The 22060-nt window shown below is 40.2% G+C and overlaps 1 protein-coding gene across 1 annotated transcript in view; it reads right to left on the bottom strand.

Moving 5' to 3' along the window:
- Positions 1-22060, bottom strand: part of LOC125903352 (pro-neuregulin-3, membrane-bound isoform) — a 551607-nt gene that overhangs the window by 25980 nt on the left and 503567 nt on the right. The window contains exons 5-6 of the mRNA XM_049600226.1: positions 14923-15025; positions 4835-4961 (exon numbers count right to left, since the gene is read on the bottom strand). Coding sequence (XP_049456183.1) covers positions 4835-4961; positions 14923-15025 — 230 coding nt within the window. The remainder of the gene's footprint in view (positions 1-4834; positions 4962-14922; positions 15026-22060) is intronic.

The raw sequence follows: 22060 nt of genomic DNA, 5'->3' as shown, positions 1-22060 counted from the left end.
TTAACTTGACCCGCTTTAGCTGGCCAAATTCACATCTATGAAACCTCTAAAAGAAGCATACAGCCTACTGTGTGATTTCTCTGAACGTACAAAAAAGATATCACAAAGTGAAGTGATAAAGTGCTGTGACCCATTTTGAAGTCTGAATGGAGCTTCTTGCTGAAAGGAGTTTAAAGAGCAGTGGTTTGAACGTTTCTGCTTTTGATGTCCACAATAAGAAAAGCAGGAAAAAGATTACCAGAAAATATGAGGGATATAAAAGTGAGAAGTAACAGCCATGATGTCCTAAAGGGGCTAAACATTTAATGATTTCAATGGAGGTAAAATACGGCACATATAATAGCTGAGTATCACGAATCATAGTAGAATAATGAGTAGGAAGAACATCATTGTGATTGGTTAGTAAATAAAAAGATGATCCTATGATGTGTCAGCTTTCAGGTTGATATAAACATCAGATCATTTGCATATGCCCTATGTGCAAAAATAACTATTACTTTATTGGTTTGTAGTTTGTATGTGCACATTTAAGAAAATCTCTTATTATTCTCAGTTACTGTGACATTTAGGTTGAATTTGAACCGTAACATGATGCACAGTATTACCACTGGTTGCACACTGTAAGATCTAAATCCATGTAGAAGGTTGGATTGCTGCCATTCCCTTGATCTTGATCTTGGGAAGCCAGTTTGTTTGTCCTTGGCAGAGCACTCAGCTTGAAGATAATACGAGGTGGCACACCTGACACACCGTCTTCACAAACTCCAGATTTTACAGATTACTTTCAAACTGTGGTTAGCTCTGTCTCCAAGCTATATCTTATCTGAACCCCTTGTGAACCGAAACTCCAGATCCTCAGGCAAGAACACCCTTGTGTTTTAAAGTCTGTGAACTCAAGATCGAAGTCGACAGGGCCTGTGCAGTCCTGCTCCGTTCAGACACCATTACTTCTTTGTCCTGGGCGTTGAATCATTGAGACAATATATTTTCACCTTATTGCCTGCACTTCATAATCATCTGGTGACATTAGTCTGTGTGAAGATACATGATTAACAGAATAAACGAAATTATCTAGACCTTGACACCAGAACGTTACACTATAGGTCACTTAAATACACACAAGGGTAAAGTGCTGCAGTGATGACAATTTTTTTGTAAACCAGCCCTTAAGTTAGCGTTGCCCAGGTTTCCTCAAAATAAAGCCAATGTTTTTCTTCTACTGCATTTTGGATTATTGCAGAAAATTAGTTCTGTGGCAAACAAAATTATACTTACACATTTTACTCAGTAAGACAATTTTTATAAATGACCATCACTTTCTTTTTTTTAAGAGTATATTTTTGAGCTTTTTGCTTTCAATGATAGGACAGTTTGAAGCGTACAAGGAGGAGAGAGAGGGGATAACTTGCAGCAGATGGCACCCCAACTTTTATGATTTTTGAAGCAATAATGCTGTCGCCCGAAGTAAAAATCTAACGTTTGGCTGCAAACAAACCACACCAAGGTTGCATGACTTAATGTTGCCATGACAACGTGGCTGTCAAGCCGTGTTTGGCTTGATGGCGTTCTGTGGTCTTATTTAGCTAGTATTAGAAATTGCCCTTTTCAAGAATTGTAAAAGCATCAAAATTCACGAGTGTGGTATTTACTTAAATATTTTATGTTGTAGAACAAATGGTGAAAATATGTTTACCTTGTGTTAACCACAGACTTTATTTCAGGCAGCTGAAGTCAACACAAAGCAACAAGAAATGCAAATCTGTTAACTCATTACTGCGTTTCAGGACTCATTCCGAAACCACTCTATAGTAGAAGATTTTAAGGGGTGATACTTTTTGCATATATTTCTTTTAATACCATCTTGAAAAAAATAAAAAGTTTGGGAAAAATATTTTTAAAAATCCTGCATTTTTTGTTTGACTCTACCTGTTTTATCTTGTGCCTGTTCAAAATAGTAGGTTTTATGGCCATGCCTTCAAAAACAGCCCTGCTCATTACAAAAATGACTGTTTTCTGATATCTCTATTTTCAAAAGAACAATATGACATTTGGGAAAATATGCTTTTTACTAAGAGTAAGATAAGAAGATCAATACCACTTCCATGTCCGTACAATAAATGTGAAGAGATTGCGAATTATCTTAGCATTAATATTGAACTGTTAAACTATTGAACTATTGCTTTAACGTCTGTTTAAGCGAAAGCACCAAAACTACTTAGACAAGGCCTGGATACAATAAGAGATTGCTTTCATGGTTTTAAGGAACAAGTATTGGCCAGCCCATTCACCACAGAAACAATGTTGACATTGCACATTTCTGCAAACCATGAATATCTTGCATTTGCACGTTTCACACGTGTCATATCAGCATTTCTAAAGTGATGTAGGACATGAGCTGACTTTGTCATCTGGAGGTGAAAGGGATGGTGAGACTCATGCCAAGTTGCAGACCATTACAGATGAGAGTTTGAGACCACCAAACACCAAAACCAGTTGTGTTTTAGAGAGTCATTGCTATTTGAAGCAGCTTTTTAGGTACAAAAAGCTGAGACATAGTTTCTTGTCCTGCCCAGATTGTGCCCCCAGATCAGGGTATTTTAGGCCAAAATCTGATCTTTTCCTAACCATAACTTGGTGGTTTTTGCTCCTAAACTTAACCACCACCCTCCACATGGTTTGCAGAAAAACTACAGTGCCAATGTTTTTTTTTGGCGACTGGGTTGTGTTGCCTTTCAGTACAGTAGGAGATGAATATGGAACTGTGGTCCCTGGCATCACCTTGACCTTCTCCTTTGGACTTTTCATCACACTTTAAGAATGTCACATGAACTCACTTTTAAGCTGTTTTGCCAAATTACCAATGCAGATGTTTTTCTTTAGAGGACAGTGTAGATTTCTGCTCTCATACTGATGGACCTCATGATGCCCATTCAGCATATCAGGCCAAGGACTGAGTGTCGGCTGTATCATTCACTGCCACTGTGAATTGTAATTATCTCTGCTCAAAGCAAACTGGGTCTCGTACACAAGATACAAATTTCTGTGCCTCTCCCACACAGTGATTTGTCAACCTTGTCTATGTTAATGTGTTTATGATGGATTGAGGGCCCCTAGTGTTCACAGTACACGTTCTTTGCTTCATTGTACATTTAAATTACACCCTTGGAGAGAATGTACAATTTATCCAATAAAGCTTCATGTCAGACCTGTGTAGATTACGTAGGTAACATATAATAAACATGTAAAAACGGTAAAATTTAATTTATGCCCAGTGGTGCACTAATGCATACATACACTCTCCCAAGGCGATGGAAGACGTGGATTTGACTGACATTCAAATTAATGTAATGTTTTCCATACCAGCTCCTCCGAAACACACATCTGGGAGAGATGCTATGACAAAGAGCGCTGAGAAGATGATGAATGACATCGCTAGCCAGCGCCGTGCTCCCAAACCACTGAACGATTGCTCACTTGAAGACCTGTGAGCTTAATGCAAGTGGCCAGGTGGAGACGGGAATATATACTGATTCATAAGCAGCTAAAAACTGCAGGAGGGTGATGAACTCAATGATAGTTGCCAATACTCTGGTGTCATATGTACACTGTATACATCTGATTTGTGATAATCTCTGCAGGGGCACTGCTACCTGATATCAAATTTGAATGTTTGCTTTTTGTTGTAAAGCAACAATCTAAGAAAAAACAATCAATCTCATGGCAAATAATAGCACATGTATTGAGGTTGTTCGGTTTTTGTTGTGTTGTGTCTTTTTGCTGCTGAAGCAACTGAATATGGTCTTTGAAATAAAACAAGTCTTAATCTTTTTACTCTTTCTGATTATTAACTACAACAGGTTCAAGTTAATGTCATCCAAGCTATGCTGTCACCTTAACATTAGTTAATACAGCCAATCTTAAGGGAAATGGAACAGTAGGACATTACTGATTTTAGGTGTATGCATGCTCAGTTCAGATTTGAGTGGGTATGTTTGTTCAAATAATGCTCTCTGCTTTTCTTTGTGGTGGCACTTAACATTGCCATTTTTAATAATTACCACGGTCTCAGAACATATGATGAGACGTACTGGTTTTGAACTCCCCGTGGGAAGAGTGAACATGGAAGAGGTCGTCCATTCTTGATTCAAAGCCGTTTTGCTTTTTACTTTTCTCTCTTTGGAACATGCCATGTGAAACCTTTCTCTGCCTTACTTATGTCTCCGACTGTTGCCTCTAACCTCAACTCAACTCATCTGTTTGTATGTGTGTATAGCTCACTCAAGTTGCGATGCTAATTGGAATGCACAGATTTGATTTGCTAGGTAGTATTATGAGAGATAATCTCCTGGTCAGCTAATACAGCCAGTCGCTCCAGGATTTCACAGGCTCTTTTTGAGACTGCTGCTGCCTAAAATGCTTGACTTCACTGCAGCTATTCTAAAAAACAAAATTGCAGTGATAGTTGCAATGTTTTTGGAGTTTGGTTTTGCAATGACATTGCGAAAGAAAGTAAAAATAGCAGAAATACTTGCACTTTTTTTTGCAAGGCAACTTGTTCCAGTGAGAGTAAAACCGCACTGTGTTGAGTTTGTGATTCATACTACACTAACATAACCACTTGTACAGTATCAGTTGTAGGTCCGGGTCCAGATAGGATGGCATCTGGATCTGGACCCAGGACAGATGGATGGCAGGTTGACATGTATTTTGGACATTTTGCTAATAAGCAGAATGGTATCCCCCCTTGTCCCCCCTCAAATCATCCACTGACTATAAAAGATCAACATGTTGAAAGACCGTCAAGATAAACAAAGGCAAAAACAGCAGTAGTTACCTCATGCATTTGCAGGTTGGTGTTAGGGGTCCTCATCTTTGCATCCAGGGCATTATGGGCATTTGCAGTGTAGTTTTTCAAACTGCGGCTCTCCTTCAGGTGGGCCTGGAGCTTCTCTCTGCGCCTCCTGAAGAGAAAGGGGGAAAAAAAAGGATGATTCACAAGTGTAAATTATTTCAGGAGTGCTTTGCCCACTGCCAGCTAAATTACTGTGAGTCTTGTGCAGGTTTTCATCCCAATCATTAAGATTATAGTGTCAATAATTACTTAATCATCATGTGCTGTTGCAGGTAACTCTAGCTTTGAGTTGCTAAGACAAAGTCTTTAACCTTCCTCAGTGGCGTTCACTTAAGAGGCATCATCCATCCCTCTTCAGCATCACATTAGGCTCCACAAATTACTTCTAGTAAAACAAGCCTTGAGTTCATCAGTGTCATAATTATATTCTGCAGTCAACATCCCCACCAAATCCCACCTGTAACTAATCTATAATATTGCTCTTATTAATTCAAAACAGAAACCTTGGGACAGTTGCAGTGCCTTTGTTTCAGGCAGGAATGATGCAGATCTACAATATTACAGATGTACTTTAAGATCAGCTTGGGCTCACCTTCACAGAACAGTAGAGAACATGAAGGGAAGCTAAAACCAGGTTGGAATTTTTCTGAAAATGGTCAACGAACTTGAACGAAATATTTAAGTATGGACTGTAAGTCCTAATCAGGCTGTCCATCTAACCCTGTAGCTACGTAAGGCATTTTTAAACTATCACCCTGTTTGTTAAATACACAGTAGGTCATGATGGCATATCACTCTTGCAGCCTTCTCTTGGACGACACATTTAACATGTGTAGTTTTTAATTGCAGCCATAGATGTGACCATGTTTAGGTCACCTGTCCCTGGCCAGTTGGCTCCATTATGATTTCGGAAAAGACATTCAAGCAAAAAACACATTTATATGCAGATGATACTGTAATTTACACACACACTCCCCCCATAATACAGGTGGTGCAAAACCTTCAGACTACATTTCAGTCATTAAAAACCACTCTGTTGAGTTTAGAATTGATTTTAAATGCTCAGGACACCAAAATTTATGGTCTTCTTAAAGCTCGCCCACAGTTGTTTGATGATTTCAGCATCTTCACTTCTGATGGTAAATCCACTGAAAGAGTGTCTTCATACAAGTACTTAGATATATGGATGGATGACAAGCTTTCATTTCATGTAGGCTACATATTGCTATTCTAGTTAGGAGCAAAGATTGGCTTTTATTTTGGAAATAAGTCTTGTTTTACTTTCAAAAACTCGTGGAAGCTTTTTTTTTGGTCTGTAATTGATTACGGTGACATATTGTATATTGTACAACCTCCTCCATTTAACATAGCTTGATTCAGTGTACCGTGCATCTCTAGGTTTTCTTACAAATGCAAAGTCACTTACTCATCACTGCATTCTTTATGATTTGGTGGTTTGGATGTCAATGACCACTTGCAGACAACAGCACTGGTATATTTTTTATTTGTAAAGCAATACTGGAAAAACTTCCGGCCAACCTCTACACCCTTCTGTGTGTCAGCTCCGGTGGCTACCAGCTACCCTCCTCTAAGTGGTCGCTTTTCAATGTACCCTGGGTTTTAACAGACCTAGGGAAAACTGCATTCTCCTACTCTGCACCATGGACATGGAACAATCTTCAAAAATATCTAAAATAAGAAACACTTATATCCACTGATGAATTCACGGGCATCATATAGAATGTAGTGATACAGATGTGCTTGTTTTCCTTGAGAGGCCACTATGTTTGAATAGCTGTTGTTTTATTGTGGATTTGTGTATTATATGTTGTATTTGTTGCATTATAAATGTGTTTTGATTGGCTGCTACCTTGGTCAGGTCTGTGTTGTAAAAGAGATTTTCAATCTCAATGGGACTTCCTGGTCAACTAAAGGTTAAATAAAAAATAAACAAAAACAGTGATCCCAATCGTTTCCAGAAGCTTCAAATGTACAGTTTACAGTCGTTACAGTATAAGAAAAGCATCGGGGACACGTTACACAATAAAGCATTTAACTTTGTTTTTAATGTTCTAAATTGTATATAATTAAGACCAGAGACTAAATGTAAAGGCTTTTATCCTACTTTACTTTTCTAAATACCCATTATATATCACTCTTCTGAAGGACACTGCGAAGCATCTGTCCCTCCCCCCACCCCAGTTTTTCAGACTCATCCACGAACATACTTTTAAAAATGAGTCAGAGGCCAAGGAGAATTGCATTCTACCAGCCTCATGCCCTCAAGGACAAGAGAAGAAGAAAGTGAGCTATTGACCAAAGAAGCCGTCTATCTATACCTCTCACTCTGTCCTCCCTGAGCAGTAATAAAAAAGACACAGAAAAAAATACAGCTTATATGATGTTTCTTGACTCCATTTAATAAATTCTGTTAAGATGTTTTGAGTCTGGGCTCCTCGTTTCTCAGATGTGTTTTTATTAAACTGGTTCAAGCAGAATGCTTTGTGATATTTGTTGCCAAGACACTGAAGGAATGAAATCATCGACAGGAAAACTAATTAGTTTGACCCCAATCTTTAGCAGACGCAGACCTGACGCATGACAAGAGGTCAAGAGATAATTGAGGGTTGTATTCAGATGTCTCCCATTCATCTGAAAGAAGCTCCTCTGCTTTGTTTTTCTGACCAGTGAACAGCACAGTACATGTTTTTAATTAGTCCAACACCAGTTACCCATGTTTGTGCATTCACATTTCCTGCACTAAACCCTTTTATCACGACTTCATTCTGTTGATGCCAAGGTAAGCCCATTATCAGATTGTGCCGATGAAGCCTTTAAAGTTCCGGTCTTTGAGATTCTCTGCTGAATGACAGCAATGTAATCCAGTGTTTACAAACAGCCTCATTGAACGCTCCTATGCTCTCCACCTCTACGGCACTTTAATTATATTTCCTTAGAAGAAGACTGTGACATTTGGTACATACTGCTTTTGGAAAAGCATTTACTTGATATCTCTTCTAAAGCCTTAGCACAATCTAGTTGTTTATTTGAATGCAAACGGCTCTTATGATAGAAGCATATGATTTTGCTGCAGGAAAATGAAATCAGAGTTGTCTGAATGATGTCAGTAACCTCAAACATCACCAACCTTTTGTTACCTGTAGCTAGAACTCAGGCTTCTTTTGATTAAGGGAACTTGTGTATTATTATGAATGGGTCTAAGGGCACATCCACACTAATACTTTTTATTTTAACAGTGTTTTAAACAAGCCTCTCAGTACTGTTTCAAAAATAATCTCTGCCAATACTACCATGCCTGAAAATGCATGTTACATGACCATTTACATACACAATACAAGCACTTTCTTTGCTTGTATTGATGGAGAGGTGGAATTGCAACTGAAAGTAACACATGAGTATAAGGTGGTCAAAGCAGTGCTAAACAGATTGGGAGTCGCTGAAAAGTATATACAGCGACATAATAGAGTGGCACTGGGGAAATTATCCATCGCTGGAGGAAGCCATAATAATGGGAAAGGAGTACGCACACAAGAGGGACAAAATCACTAAAGGTTTGGAGACCTAGCTAAAATGTTTCGACTTGACACATGAACAGGAAGTGAACGTGGGTGTCTGTGTCATCGTTTTCAAATGTCTCCATTTCCGCCCATCCAGACTCAAATTCAACCCCGGAGTTTTCAAACTAAAAGTGGGTCACCAGCACTTTCAAAGGTCTCCATTTTAGGGGTTCCAAAAAGCTGGCGTAGTGTGGCATAAACGTAGCAGTAGATATGCGTGTAAAACAAAAACATATTAGTGAAGATGTAGCTTAAAGAGGCAACAGATAGGATTCAGGGTTTTTTTTAGCTTGGCGCCACCTAGCATCAGCGGTGTTGCTCGCACTGTTGCAAAGACCAAATTGACCGTGGGGATCAGAGATAATCAATAAAATGTAGGCTGTAAAGCCACCAGTATATCTCTATGTGTATGTAGAATGAGAAAGTGTGTGGACACTCTACTAAATAAATGAGTAAAGAGACCGAGCAACAATTGTCAGATTTATCTGAAGAAAAAAACAAATAGTAATGCAAATAATTATAGCAGAATGCACAGTACCAGTACAAACAACTCACAGTAAATGATACCAATATGCACAGTATCAGTTCAAACAACAGTAGACATGTAAGGGATAATGTATAGTGACTGTTGAAAAATAACTCCCGACAGGGGAATGGAACCCCGACGCACAGCGGAGTTATTTTTCAAGTCACCGGCTCACTATACATTCACACACACACACACACACACACACTCACTCACTACTAAAACATTCAAATGTTACAACTGGCATCAATATTATTAAACTGCTGGCAGAGTGTGTTGACAGAGGAGAGGCGTTCACCAGACAAACGGGAGTGGAGGAGAGGATCTTACTCCACTTCTCCCGGTCGGAGAGGTGCCCAGTAGCTGTGGCTGCGGCGGCGGTGGAGGGGGGGTGGGGGTAATCACTGTCCGAGGGCTGCCGTAGAATGGCAATGAGGATGTCAGCCGACCAACACTCGCTACCCGCTCCCTGGTTGTGGTGATTTGCGATGCTGGCCAGCTAGGAATGAACTAGCAGCCAGTACAGTCCAGTCCTCTCTCGGCTAGCTAACATTTAGCCGTGTTACTTACTGATCCATTAGAAAGAAAGCTAGCTGGACATGGGTTCTGAAGCCTCTTTGGTCACGGAGCTCCCTCCATCTCTTGAACGCCTGACTGAGGTTTACTCTTGTTTTTCCTCTTCATTTATCACTCTCCTTTTTGTGCATCCTCGCCTCCTCATACAGAGGAGCTCGTTTTCTTTTGGGAGGCCGTTTTTCACTTATCTCCAAACTTTGTCTGTCTGCCATTGTGCTCATGACTCAACTATCTCATGCCCTGGCCAGTTCTTCATAAGGACCAGCTCCAGTCCCTGATTGGCTGACCAACCAGTTTGGCAATACATGACGCATTTCCTGCCGTAAAGCAGATTTTTTCCGCGAAAATTCGTCCCCGGTGGCAGAAGCTTATTGCAAAGTCACTAAGTAACCTGTGTAAACGCTGATTTTACTGTGTATACTACCCTGTGCAACCCACATTATTTTCATAATGATATATATAGGCAAAAATGCTGTCTGTTGCTTCTTTAAGAGACATACTTCGTACCACTTCATATTTGACAGAAATCTCGCAGTCTTACAGGTCATGTTGCTCAAAAATGTTAATACGCATTTGTTACCCCTTTTTAATCAGAGTAAAGTATATGACTAATCATGCTATTATACCTTTACGTTATTTTTTTCTGTTGGCCTCTTAATGCCTAAACTACACGGATGCCCCGTTTGTCCTCAAAAAGGATACTCTCTTATGATTTAAGTCTAAGCAGTTGCATATCCTTAGGAGTTATTTCCATAGTGAATAATTCTCTCTTTCTGGTGTAGAGGTCGGGGCAGTAAATGGCTGTGTGGTGAAGTTTCACGCAGACTGCAGCTCACCATCTGTCACAGAACACTAGACAACATTCATATTCTTATCTTAACCAAGTGTGGTAGTTGCCTGCCCATGATTTATTACATTTAATGATTAATTCAAAATCACAATCTCACTTTAATCATAGTAATTGACACAGGCAGTTATCGCGGGAGCCAGAATTTTCAAATTGTTGGCACTGGAGATAATTCTGGGTTTTGCTGAATCTTTAAATATTGACCGTCTCTCTGGTGACAAGGTTGAATTAAGATCACTCAATAGAAACACCAAAAAATCTGGTTACCACATTTCAGCTCTTACAGGGAGTAAAGTTGGTTGCAGTTTGTAATTAGAGAAGTTACCATAGACTTTTAACTTGTTGACACTGGGTAAGTTTATGTAAACTACAGACTCTTTGTATCTTTTCTGTTGATGGTTGGCTATGTCTTTGGCTTCAGTCTGGTGTTAGTCTGGTGAAAGTTAGCAGACTTGGACAGTCAAGAACATTTATTTGTTTGACCTTAAACTTGTTGGTTGCCTTGTCTGCATGTTTAAAGTCATTGTCTTGCTGCTGTATCCTAAAATTTGCAAGACTATGTATAAAATCAGAGATGAGTCACCAACCATGGATATTAACTCCCTAAAACACACTTAAAGCGGGCACTTTAACCTCATTTTGAGTGTCGCTGGAGAGACAAAAAGGAGAAAATGTGTCACTCTTTAAATACATTCACACTGCACGATACGCTGCCCTTTAAAGAGCAATGACGACAGCATGAGTTGAAGAATCATTTGTCTCCCACTTAGTTGTATTTTTATCCAACTCTTTCTTTCTCAGTGTGAAAAAACCTTTGACTTTATCGTTCAGGTCACTCAGATTTGCATGAACACTTCCTCCTGATCTGTATACATCTTCTCCATTGAACAAGCTCGTTTCCTGACTCAATTACGGATTCATTGAAAGTGCCTGTCCATCATGCCTTTATCCGATTATCTTGTTGTCAGGCTGCTCACTCACTCACATCAGTATATTACAGAGGGAAGCCTATGGAATTACAGTGCTATCTATCACAGCCTGTTCCACGGTCCATTCACCCTGAATAACAGACTGCCGTTACATACCGGATGTTTGACCCGTCCTGTTGAGAATATATCTCAACAGGATGCCTATGCAAAGTTCTTACAGCCTGGAGTTGATGTAAGCCATTCATATGCCAATTAACATGCAAACACAGGGCATGCACTGCAGAAATACGCAGATAGGGAGAGAAGGACAGAAAGAAGAGGGAGGGAGCATGAGCCACATGAATGACCTTTGGGTTATAATAGCCTATGAATATGTGTGTGCACATAATGAGATTTACAAATTGTTGCAAATACCCAGCCTGGGATTTTGTTCAAGATGTTTGATGCCTCAACATGTTCCATTGGCCTTCACTAAATTAACAAAATGTCTCCTTGGGCATTTTGACTGCCCACATCCAACTGGGCTCATGACCAAATACTGTAACACTTTGCTTACTTCAGGACTTATGGCAGACTTGACCATAAATATTATCGTCAAAGAAAGTTTGAAAGTTTGAAAATCACTGGAGCAACTGTGAGTTCAAATGAAAGCAAGGAAACCGATGGTTGGGATGAAATTACATGTCACTGCAGCTAATTTACCTGCCAACACATTCATGAGAAAATTCCATATGTCACATTTGTGCATTGCTGGAAAAATGGATTCCATCTAAGAGTTTGGTGAAAACGTCCAATTACAGTCTGTGAACTTTGTGTTTGTGTGTGTGCCTTGCCGTTATTGTGTCAAAGTCTGTTTGCATATCAATTTGTGTCTCCCCTAACCTACACCCAAACATAGCCCCAACCCAAACCATTCATCTCTGTGACACATAAACAACACCTGTGATGCCTGTAGTAATTCCTTGTTGCACAAGTGTGTGCACACAGCTGCAGTGCGACATTTGGAAAACACATTTTACTGTACTTGTCTGATTGATTTTGTTGTAGTGATAAACCGCATTTCCCTAAGCAATTAACGTGGAAAGCACAATGTCATTATTATCAGTAAGAATGATGGCCAGCTACTGTAAACTGCATGAAACTGGAACTTCAATTCAGTTCACTATATCCAAGGCTCAGTTTTTTCAGCCAGTTATCAATCTAAAATCATCAGATAGTGCCGCCTTGTCAGTGATTTTAGTGTCAGACATCAACATCCAAAGCCACCTGCTGCCAGGCGCCACCAGTTTGTAATGTGGCTGGATGTAACTTTTCACAGTGTTATGATGCACATTCAGCTGGCCGGATGGCACTTGTTGTGGCAGTATGATACGCTGCTGGATGGCAGCAGTTTGAAATGCAACCGGTTACAATGCAATAAACCAAGCTGGCAAGTCCCAATAGGATGGGGAGGGGTGTTGTGTTCAACAAACCCTGGACTTTCACCCGGGAGCCCACTGTTATCTTCCCGTAAGACTGTAGCACCAAAGCATGTCATTTTTCTCTGAATCTAACCACGTAAGTTTGTTGCACATGGAAATACATAAATACAAGGTGTTTTACTGACGTTGCAAGTTTATTTGGAAAAAGACTGCATGCATCTAATGAGCAGGAACTGAACACTTCCAGTGAAAACAGGAAGTGTATTTAGAAAAGACACAATGCATTTAACAGGCATAACTTGACACGCTGTCCTTGGGGCGGCAGTAGCTCAGTCCATAGGGACTTGGGTTGGGAACCGGAGGGTCCCCGTCTGGACCAGAAATATGGAGCGTGGACTGGTAGCTGGAGAGGTGCCAGTTCACCTCCTGGGCACTGCCGAGGTGCCCCTGAGCAAGGCACCGAACCCCCCAACCGCTCAGAGCGCCTGTCATGGGCAGCCCACTCTGACATCTCTCCACTTAGTGCATGTATAGGTCCAGTTTGTGCATGTGTGTGTTCGGACCTGTGTGTAATTGACAACAGAGTGAAAAATTGAATTTCCCCTCGGGGATTAATAATGTATATAAAAAAAAAAAAAAAAAAAAAGAAGTCCACAACCAATACAGGAGGATACCAAGCGTGTGATATGTAGATATGAACGACACTGACCAATTGGTGATATGTGGTAAGTTGGGATAAAAATGGGCTGGTTGTTCAGAAGTAATCTGATTGGATTTCGGCTATCAGATTGAAAACTGAAAATGGGTTGTTGAAAAGAAAAAGGGATTCTGAAAGAGGATTAGATCATGTAATCCAGTTTTGGTTTTGATCTGGATCAAACCTTCATTATGTGTTGTTTGAAACTTCTTTGTAGGATTGGGATACCTTTGATCCGGAAAAATCAGGATGACCCTGATCCCATCAGAAGGGTGAATTCAGGGTGGATTTCAGGAACAAACTGAACAAAAAAACATTTATTTCTATTTTGCATGTGACTGTCAAACAGTTATGGTGAGAAAGTAAAAAAAAGTAGACTTTAGACTATCTACAGAATATTTTTGTTTGATATTAACAGCTACTTTGGAGACAACATCCTTTTTTTTTACTAAAAGGCTTTAAGTTACAATCTTGAAGATCTTGGTTTCGTTTTTTTGTTCTCTTTCTCCAACACATGCTCACTCCGACCTCGTCACATATCGAAGCTTAGTCATGGACTTTCAACGTCGACAAATGACGTGCAAGGTGCCCTGGGTATGTTTGTTGTTGACGTTCTGTGATGTCATGTCAACTTGTTACATGCATTGTGTGTTTTCCAGATAAACTTCAGTTTTCACAGGACGGTTTTCATACAGTCTCTTTCAAAATAAAAGCACAATGTCGTTATAACACCACAAATTGACACTTTTTACCTTCAACAACAAATGCACGTGTTCACGCTTAGCTAACGCACACACACGTGGTTAGGTTTAGGCCACAAAAGGACATGGTTAGGTTTAGAAAGAAGAAACATGGTTTGGCTCTACATTTATATGGGAAGCAAACACCATTCTCCTGGGGGAAAGTTGGTGGTTGTTGGACCCTTCCACCAACTCTACTCAGACTTTTTGACCCCTTAACAAACGTTGTTGTCTGGCCATGTGCTCCCCTGGTACTGCCAAGCACACTGATGCCAACCGGCCGCTTATCGTTGCCAACGTGAAAGGATGGCTTTTTTCATAGGTGTCAGATGCTGGAAGTCATTGCTCAAGTACCGATAGTCGACTACTTTGGAGTGAGACTTGGTTGAATGGCAGCACTTATGATGGTAAGTGGTAATTGCAGGATGTTTGTTGTTTACCTAAACTGTGACATGTAGTCCCATTTAGAGCACATGTTATCTGGATTTGGTAACCATGAAAAGTTTGTATCTGGATCAGGGTGACTCAATCCAATGTTGCTTTGAAAATCCAGCACAACAGTAAGATGGATAAGCTGATCCTAGATAGCAAAACATGGGGTTTCCAAATCTGGGTCATTCTGATCCTGATTACATTTTTAACAACTGGGCCCTGAAGATCAGAAAGAGCTGCGCATGAAACTGTTAATTTACATATAACAATTTTTTTTCTTTAATGTACATTTATATGTGTGTTTTTGTGTGGTTGTCCTCTCACTTGTTGCGGCAGTAGAGGGCCATGCACAGGGTTCCCAGGAGGCTGATCGCCATAGCGATGGATGTGATTGACAGCACTTGTCTCTTGTACACTTCTTTGCTCTCTGCAGGGACACAAAACAGAGGAAGACGTCACATTAATGTTTGAACAACACACTGGAAATAAAGTCAATCACGTCTGAGAGACAAAGAAGAAAGGGAAGAAAAGGAGGAGGAGAAATCCGTGTGAATATGCATAAATGTGTGTATATCTGCCGAGATCCCACAGTCAATATTCACAGAGACGGAGCTAATACTAAATTAATACTGTACAGAAAAATCTCACCATAACACAGAATTAAACACGGTTTTGAGATTTGTACTTACCCACTTTTAATTTCAAACATCGTTGTTTACAGCGCCCAAACAGCCATTTCAAATCATCAAACAGCCAGTAGCGGTGCAACAGCTCTCTGGAGCTTTTTTCTATCTGCCTTGCAGATTCTTTCCTGTATAAGTGTAATTACTTTTGCGATAAATAAACCAAATTAAAATAAAATAACAACTCGAAACACATTAACAATACACAAACACCTATTTCCAATTCTTCAGCAACACCTGCTATTCTTAGTTACTGCACCGCCTGTCAGCTCATTGTGTCAGCTCTACAACATCGAGTAATGCTCCAATAGACACCGACTGCCTTTGAAATGGATGCCACATGTAATGGAGCTTGAATACATGGAGACAAGAAGAGTTATGGCGTGGACGGACGCCATTAGTGGAGAAAAATGGAAGCTGTCTTGTTTGCTGCGAACAAGTAAATCATAGTTGCCTTCAGATACATTAATAGGCGATCAATCAAGTTTTATTTAGCGAGGCTCAGACCTTGGAAAAGCACGAAGATGACACAAGGTGTTGGGGTTTTATATTGAGGTGATTGAGACAAATTTTTACTGCAGATGGGTTTGAATGGCCACTTCAGTACAAAAAAGATAAAGTTCTTTACAGCTGCTTCCTCGGTGCGTGGGCTTGGAAAATCACTGCTGAGAGCTGCAGAGTACAACCACAACCTTTTCAGCTACAGAGCAACACAACTGCAGCCACTGCGTCTTGCTCAAGGGCATCCTGACAGCAGTCAACGTGGGAGAGTGTTACTAATTCACAAGCACACCAAGATTTTCAAGCCTGTCTGGGAATTCAAACCAGGATCTCTCAGCACAAGCTTTAAGCTACTAATGCCCACACCGATATTGCATAACCCAGCATACATGCAGTATGTCATACATAATCCATGAAATAACGGATGTCACAAGGTCTATTAGTGCGTTGTTAGTGCATGTTTTCCTCTCGTCCGTGCCCCTATTTCTCTCCCTACGTCTATGTCTAAGTTATGTTTGGGGCCAGCGTTGTTTTGATGCCGCTAATCAGCCTGAGTCATCACATTGGCTCATTGGCTATAATTATATCATTAGAGGGAGCTAGGGGCTGTCCTACGGGAGCGCACTGAGGTCGGCTGCAGGGAAGGCAGAGAGACAGACAGACAGACAGAACGGGAGAGAAGGACAGAGCGAGGGATGGGAAAATATAAACAAGAGAGGATGGAACAAGATGAGGAGGAATGAGATATGGGTGCTGCAGCCTGTTTTCTCTCCTGATACATATTTTTTGAGTAAATACAAAGTATTAGTTGATACTGATGCGACACTGCTGCCTTTTTAACCTTTTTTGATTAAATAAACATCTGATGAAGGTGTGGATTGAAACATAGCTCCCTCTATCGATTATGCAGGAGTGATTAGATTTTACTATTTTTACTGTATGGTATTTTACATCTTACTTTATTAAATTAACATCTGTATACCTCACTGAGAAACTGATCACTCCTTAAAGGAGTACTATAGCAGTTTAATACTGCACTTCCATAAAGTTTGGGCACTCACATGAGTCAGAAGAATAAAAAGGTCAAAACTGAAGCAGAAGAGGTCAAGATATCCTAAATTTTAATTTAGCTCAAGCTCTGAAAACACTTCTTGTACTGCAACCTCGAACATCTATTCATTAGACCTTTCCCGCCTGATAAGTTCCTACTTCCTCCAAACTTCATGCCCCAAGGTTTTTTAGACTCCAAGCCCAAGCTGAGATACCCACCAGGGTTAATTTCTTAGACCTAAAGAGGCTCTCGCCAGCCACACAAGCCACAATATACAGTACAACTATGATGCATCAAGTTCAAGTCTGTGCTTAGAAATTGTGGTTTGGTGGAATTATCTTAACTTGAGCTCCATTTACTCACTTTTTCTAAAGCTTTTAAACATAATTTCTCAGTCGTCATCAATGGATAACACAGGTAACATTTGCTTTCTCAGTTCAACACGATACATAGGTCACATGGGTACTAAGCAATCTCCATGGCAATGAGTTAATAGCTTTGTTAAAAACACAGCCCGCCCTCAGCCAAAAAACAGCCATATAGGTCATCGGTGCAAGCAGCTTATTACAGCCCATATCTCCATTAAGTAAGTGGTGACCTTTAGTGGCTGTAGTTATCATAATTGGAGCAAAGGAGGAAGTCAGGAGATGTAGTATAAAGTGCTACAGAGTCCAAACAGGGAGTTGGATGAGCTGGTGGATGGCTAAAACATACACAGGACTTTCACCCTGGGGACAACTGTTGGTGTCCTGTGTGAAACCAAAAGTCAACATAGCAAACATACTTTAATTAATCAACAGGCTTATATTTGGGACAGGCCAATCAAACTGTTTATTTAAACCAGTATGAATAGGCTTCAGATAATATATCGATAATGAATCATTCATTTAATCTAGCTCTGACAGACAGCACATCACAAAGAGAAGAGTTACGGCACTCGAGGATTACGGCACCCGGCATACCGACACAACACCTCTTTATCCTGTTAAAACAATACTCACAACTTGAATTAATTTTTATGAAAAACCTCTTAAATTCTTTTGATCCGAGGACCCCTTACAGACTCAAGGAATATGAATAACTTAGAAGGTAACTGAGGAACGGACACATCATTTGAGGTAGCCAACACCCTGGTTTTATACATACGAAGAACTTCTACGAAAAAAAAAAAAGAGCTGCTTTGCAACTAGACAGGCCGTTATTTGTCAGAATGTGTGGCCACAGCGGGCTAGTAAAAAGGACTGCATGTTTAAATTTTATGGAACATATTTTCACAGGAAATCATGATCTGGTTTCTTCACCTAACCACGTAGTGACCGTTTCATGACCTACTCTGTTGTTTTGGTATAAGGACGTGTGGGAAAAGCGAGTAAATGAAGCTTTAGTTAAGATTTATTCATCAAATTCTACAACTGTTGAGAAGTGACAAGTAAACTGACCTTTATGTGTAAAATGTGCAGAGTCCCCCTTTACCTGTAGATCGAATCACCATGAAGTCACACCAACAACAATAATCACTTCTGCGAGCTGTCACTACAATGGTTAAACACTCTGGTCGACCCATGTTATGTTTATGCACCAAAGCAAAATGTAATTTAGCTTCTATTTTAGTGTAGGTGTACTCTACATTTGAATATTTGCTGCGCTTTACCTTAAATACTTGCCAATGAGGCTGCGGTCGATCACCAATTCTTGTGTTCTGTTATGGAAAATCACTGTTTTTATCAATGGAGTCAGGTGGCTTTGATATAACAGCCTCAACTCCTCATCAGAAAGGTCTGTCTGACAACAAGGCAAAGCGGTGGAAATATTCTAAATATAGTGTACACTTAAATTGATAGATTTTTTTCGGTGGGCCTTTTTGTGGATGACTAAAAACTCACCAGCTGAGGCAGCGTCTGCTCAGCGCCATTTGATTTTATATACATGTGACAGTCGTGCTTTCTACCTGGAAGTTACTGTAAGTAAACATTGTGATTGAATCTATAAGAAGAGCCATTCATTTTTGCAAACTGTTTCGTCTGTGGGTTTCTAGGAGGCTTTATAATGCTGTGTTGTTAGAATTTAAACCTGATAGTCACAAATAAAGAGTGCTCAATGTGGATTGGACATGTCTGGCTGACATCCTATTTGTCTGATAACAATAACAGAGCTGATAATGATTCAGTGGATCGGAGCAGACTGCCCTCCCAGGAAATATAACAGCAGCAGTTGTTTCAGTAAAAACACCCCAAAACTACATTCCTCTTCTACCTTCAAGGCCTCTTTAAAGCAGTCTGCCGTTTGCTTTGTGTTTCCCACCAACAGTCAATATACATTTAACTATAACTGTGACTTGAACTGATCCCTGACCAAAAGCAAGAAGGTTTCTTAACAATCTTTCTGTAACCTTCACCAAGTTGAATTTGTGCCTAAACTAATGGTGCCCCCGAATAGTCGACCAAACGTTAGTCAATCAGATTAGTCAACAAGATTTCATTGGTTGCTTAGTCACAAAAAAACAAACAAACAAACAAAAAAACCAAAACAAAACAAAACACAAGAACATGTGAAACTCTATCAGGAGCTGCACCTCGTCAAAGTAAATCAAAACTTATATGATTGGACCATGTGGGAATTTAATTTTAAAGGACAAACACAGAAAGTGGCTATGCTCAGCAGTCAGACAGGAGTCACATTACAAACCAATCACAGCTGACAGATATCTTTCCCTTCTACTGTGAATATTCCGTCTGGTAAATACGGAAGAGTTGATCATGTTAGTGCAGGGCTACCCAGAGCTTTACATCTGTCCCATGGACGACAGACCTACACACTTATAAACAGCGCCTGGAAGAAGATCAGCTCTGCAGTCAGGAGTGCTTGTAAATAGGCTATACGATGCTTGTTAAGGTTGCTTAGCAATCTGAGAAGCAACCTGCCCCTTGAAAGCTGGCACAAAAAAGGCACAAGAGTAGCGCCCAGCATCCGACCTCACATTTTCAAGGTGGATAAAGATACAGCATGTGTACTGCCCCTAATTTCCAGGGCTGGTACCTGCGGTTATTCCACAGGCTAGTTAATAACATGTCGGGCAGGAAATCCAAAGTGTGGGATCATTTTGAGAAGGTGAAGGACGAACCCAAGGTGATATGTAAACTCATCTTCATTGGTCGACTACAAACATGACGTATCATCTGAAACATGGAAGTAGCTACATGCCCATTAGCCCACAGCGTCATTAACAGGCGGCTCGCTCAGTGTGTGACGTGCACTTGGAGATAAAATATAGGCCTATATTAATGAAGGTTCATTAGTACGGTTTGTATTTCTCTGTAATGTAGCACAGTGTTAACAATGTTACTGACACTATTCTTTCTCACACCTTCAACTCAAACCACCAAAATATATCATTTAATCATCACATTAATATCATAAACATCCTGGCGACTAGTCGACTAATGGCCCTAAATGATGACTATTGGTTGACTAGGAATATTCTGAGTCGGGGGGCAGCCCTAGCCTGAACCCTACTAAACCTTAACCTTCATATACCAGACCGGAAAATGTCTTTTGTAACAATGATTTGTAACAGGAAGGCATCAACAAATGATGCAGCCTGCTGATAGCTGTGTTAGATCAGAATGCTCTTATATGTGCGGATCTGAAGGCCAATTACAAATTATGACTTCTGTTACTGAGTGACTTCTATCAGAGTGGTGCTCTAATGTAAGGGGGGAAGGTGATGGAAGAAAGGATTAGAGGAGCGGAGTAAAGATACAAAGTTTTCATTCACATGTTTTTAAGTGCAATTTTCATTTGCGCCTGAAAAAGAAAAAAAAAAATAGTACTTCACAAAAGTGTTTTTATGGTTAGCTGAAGTGGAAAAGGTGCTACAGAAGGTGATGGAAACAGGTTTTTCAAAAGAAAGGGTGACGGTGGATTTAGACTGAAGATAGCCAAGGACTGAATAACTTGGGATGACTTCATCTAGCCTTGCAAAGCTGATCTGAATGACACTGTCAAAAGTAGGCACACACACACATGTATGTGTTAATTCACTTCCATACACACGGGTAAAGAAACTTAAGAGTTCAGAAGTTCAGTTTATCACTTACAGTCAGACTTGCATGTTATATATGCATGCAGCATGCTTGGTGTGAGGCCAATCATAAATACGTTGCCAAGGTCAAGCAGCCTCCCTCCCACGTCCTTGTTTGGACACACCTACTGTATGCACAAACACACTCTCTTGATGTGAATAAATCATACGGCTCGAGAGAGGGAAAGCATGTTCATGTTCCATCTGTGGGGCCGTGAGGTCACATCTTCTATTTATTTCCACTTCAAACCTCCGGTTCTGCCCCGCGGAGCCCTGCTGCTCGTTTATTTACAGTAACATTATCGAACAATATGATTAATATTTTACACTCAAGTTGGTAGCAGCAGCAGCAGCATTACAGAGGTGTTGCTGCCACATCTTTGTACTCTTGCGATTATATACATTCAGAGTGCGTTTACAGCAGTCATGTTTCCATACAGGTGAGCCGGCTGGGAAGAGAGAAATCAATAAGTGATGGAGTAAGTGTTGAAATAGCCTTGCCTTATATCCAATAAAGATTAAAGCCTTTAGCCTCTATTGCCTTTAGTGTGCTATTTATGACTCATATTGCTTGATATAATACCCAGACACATAAAAACGGTACTTACGAAAGTGATGAAACAACACATGGGCTGATCCTTGACTATGTCTGATCCATATATCACTGATAAGCAAGAGCTACTTTCATCCATATGCCAAACTCTGTTAGGGGGAGTCTCGATACAGAAGTAATGCGCAGATTTTCTGCAAACCCATATGAGCCTAAAATGCCTAACTATGCCAGCAACACTAACCAGAACCACAAAAAATCTCATGGATACCTCAAACCTCTATACTTGTGTGTTTTACTCACTTAAATTAACTTTTACTCACAAATTCACTTAAGTGGTAATTGTTTTAATGACCAGTTGTGTGTGTTGTTTCATGTGTCATATTAATGATCATTTCAAAGATTATTTAGTACCACACACACCTCGAAGTTTGCCAAGTCAGAGATTTTCAGTATACTGTAGAAGCAATTTAGGTTTAACTGTCGGGAGCCATTGTTGAAAGAAACATCTGTTACTTTCATCCCTCTACACTAACAATGAGCATTTCGAGAAGGCTCTACTCTCATCAAAGCACTGCACCTACAGTCTCCCAGGA

The sequence above is a fragment of the Epinephelus fuscoguttatus genome, linkage group LG16, assembly GCF_011397635.1.
Source record: "Epinephelus fuscoguttatus linkage group LG16, E.fuscoguttatus.final_Chr_v1".
In the NCBI taxonomy this organism is placed as follows: domain Eukaryota; kingdom Metazoa; phylum Chordata; class Actinopteri; order Perciformes; family Serranidae; genus Epinephelus; species Epinephelus fuscoguttatus.
The sequence above is the reverse complement of the archived record's forward strand: the minus strand, read 5'-3'. Positions and strand labels throughout refer to the sequence as shown.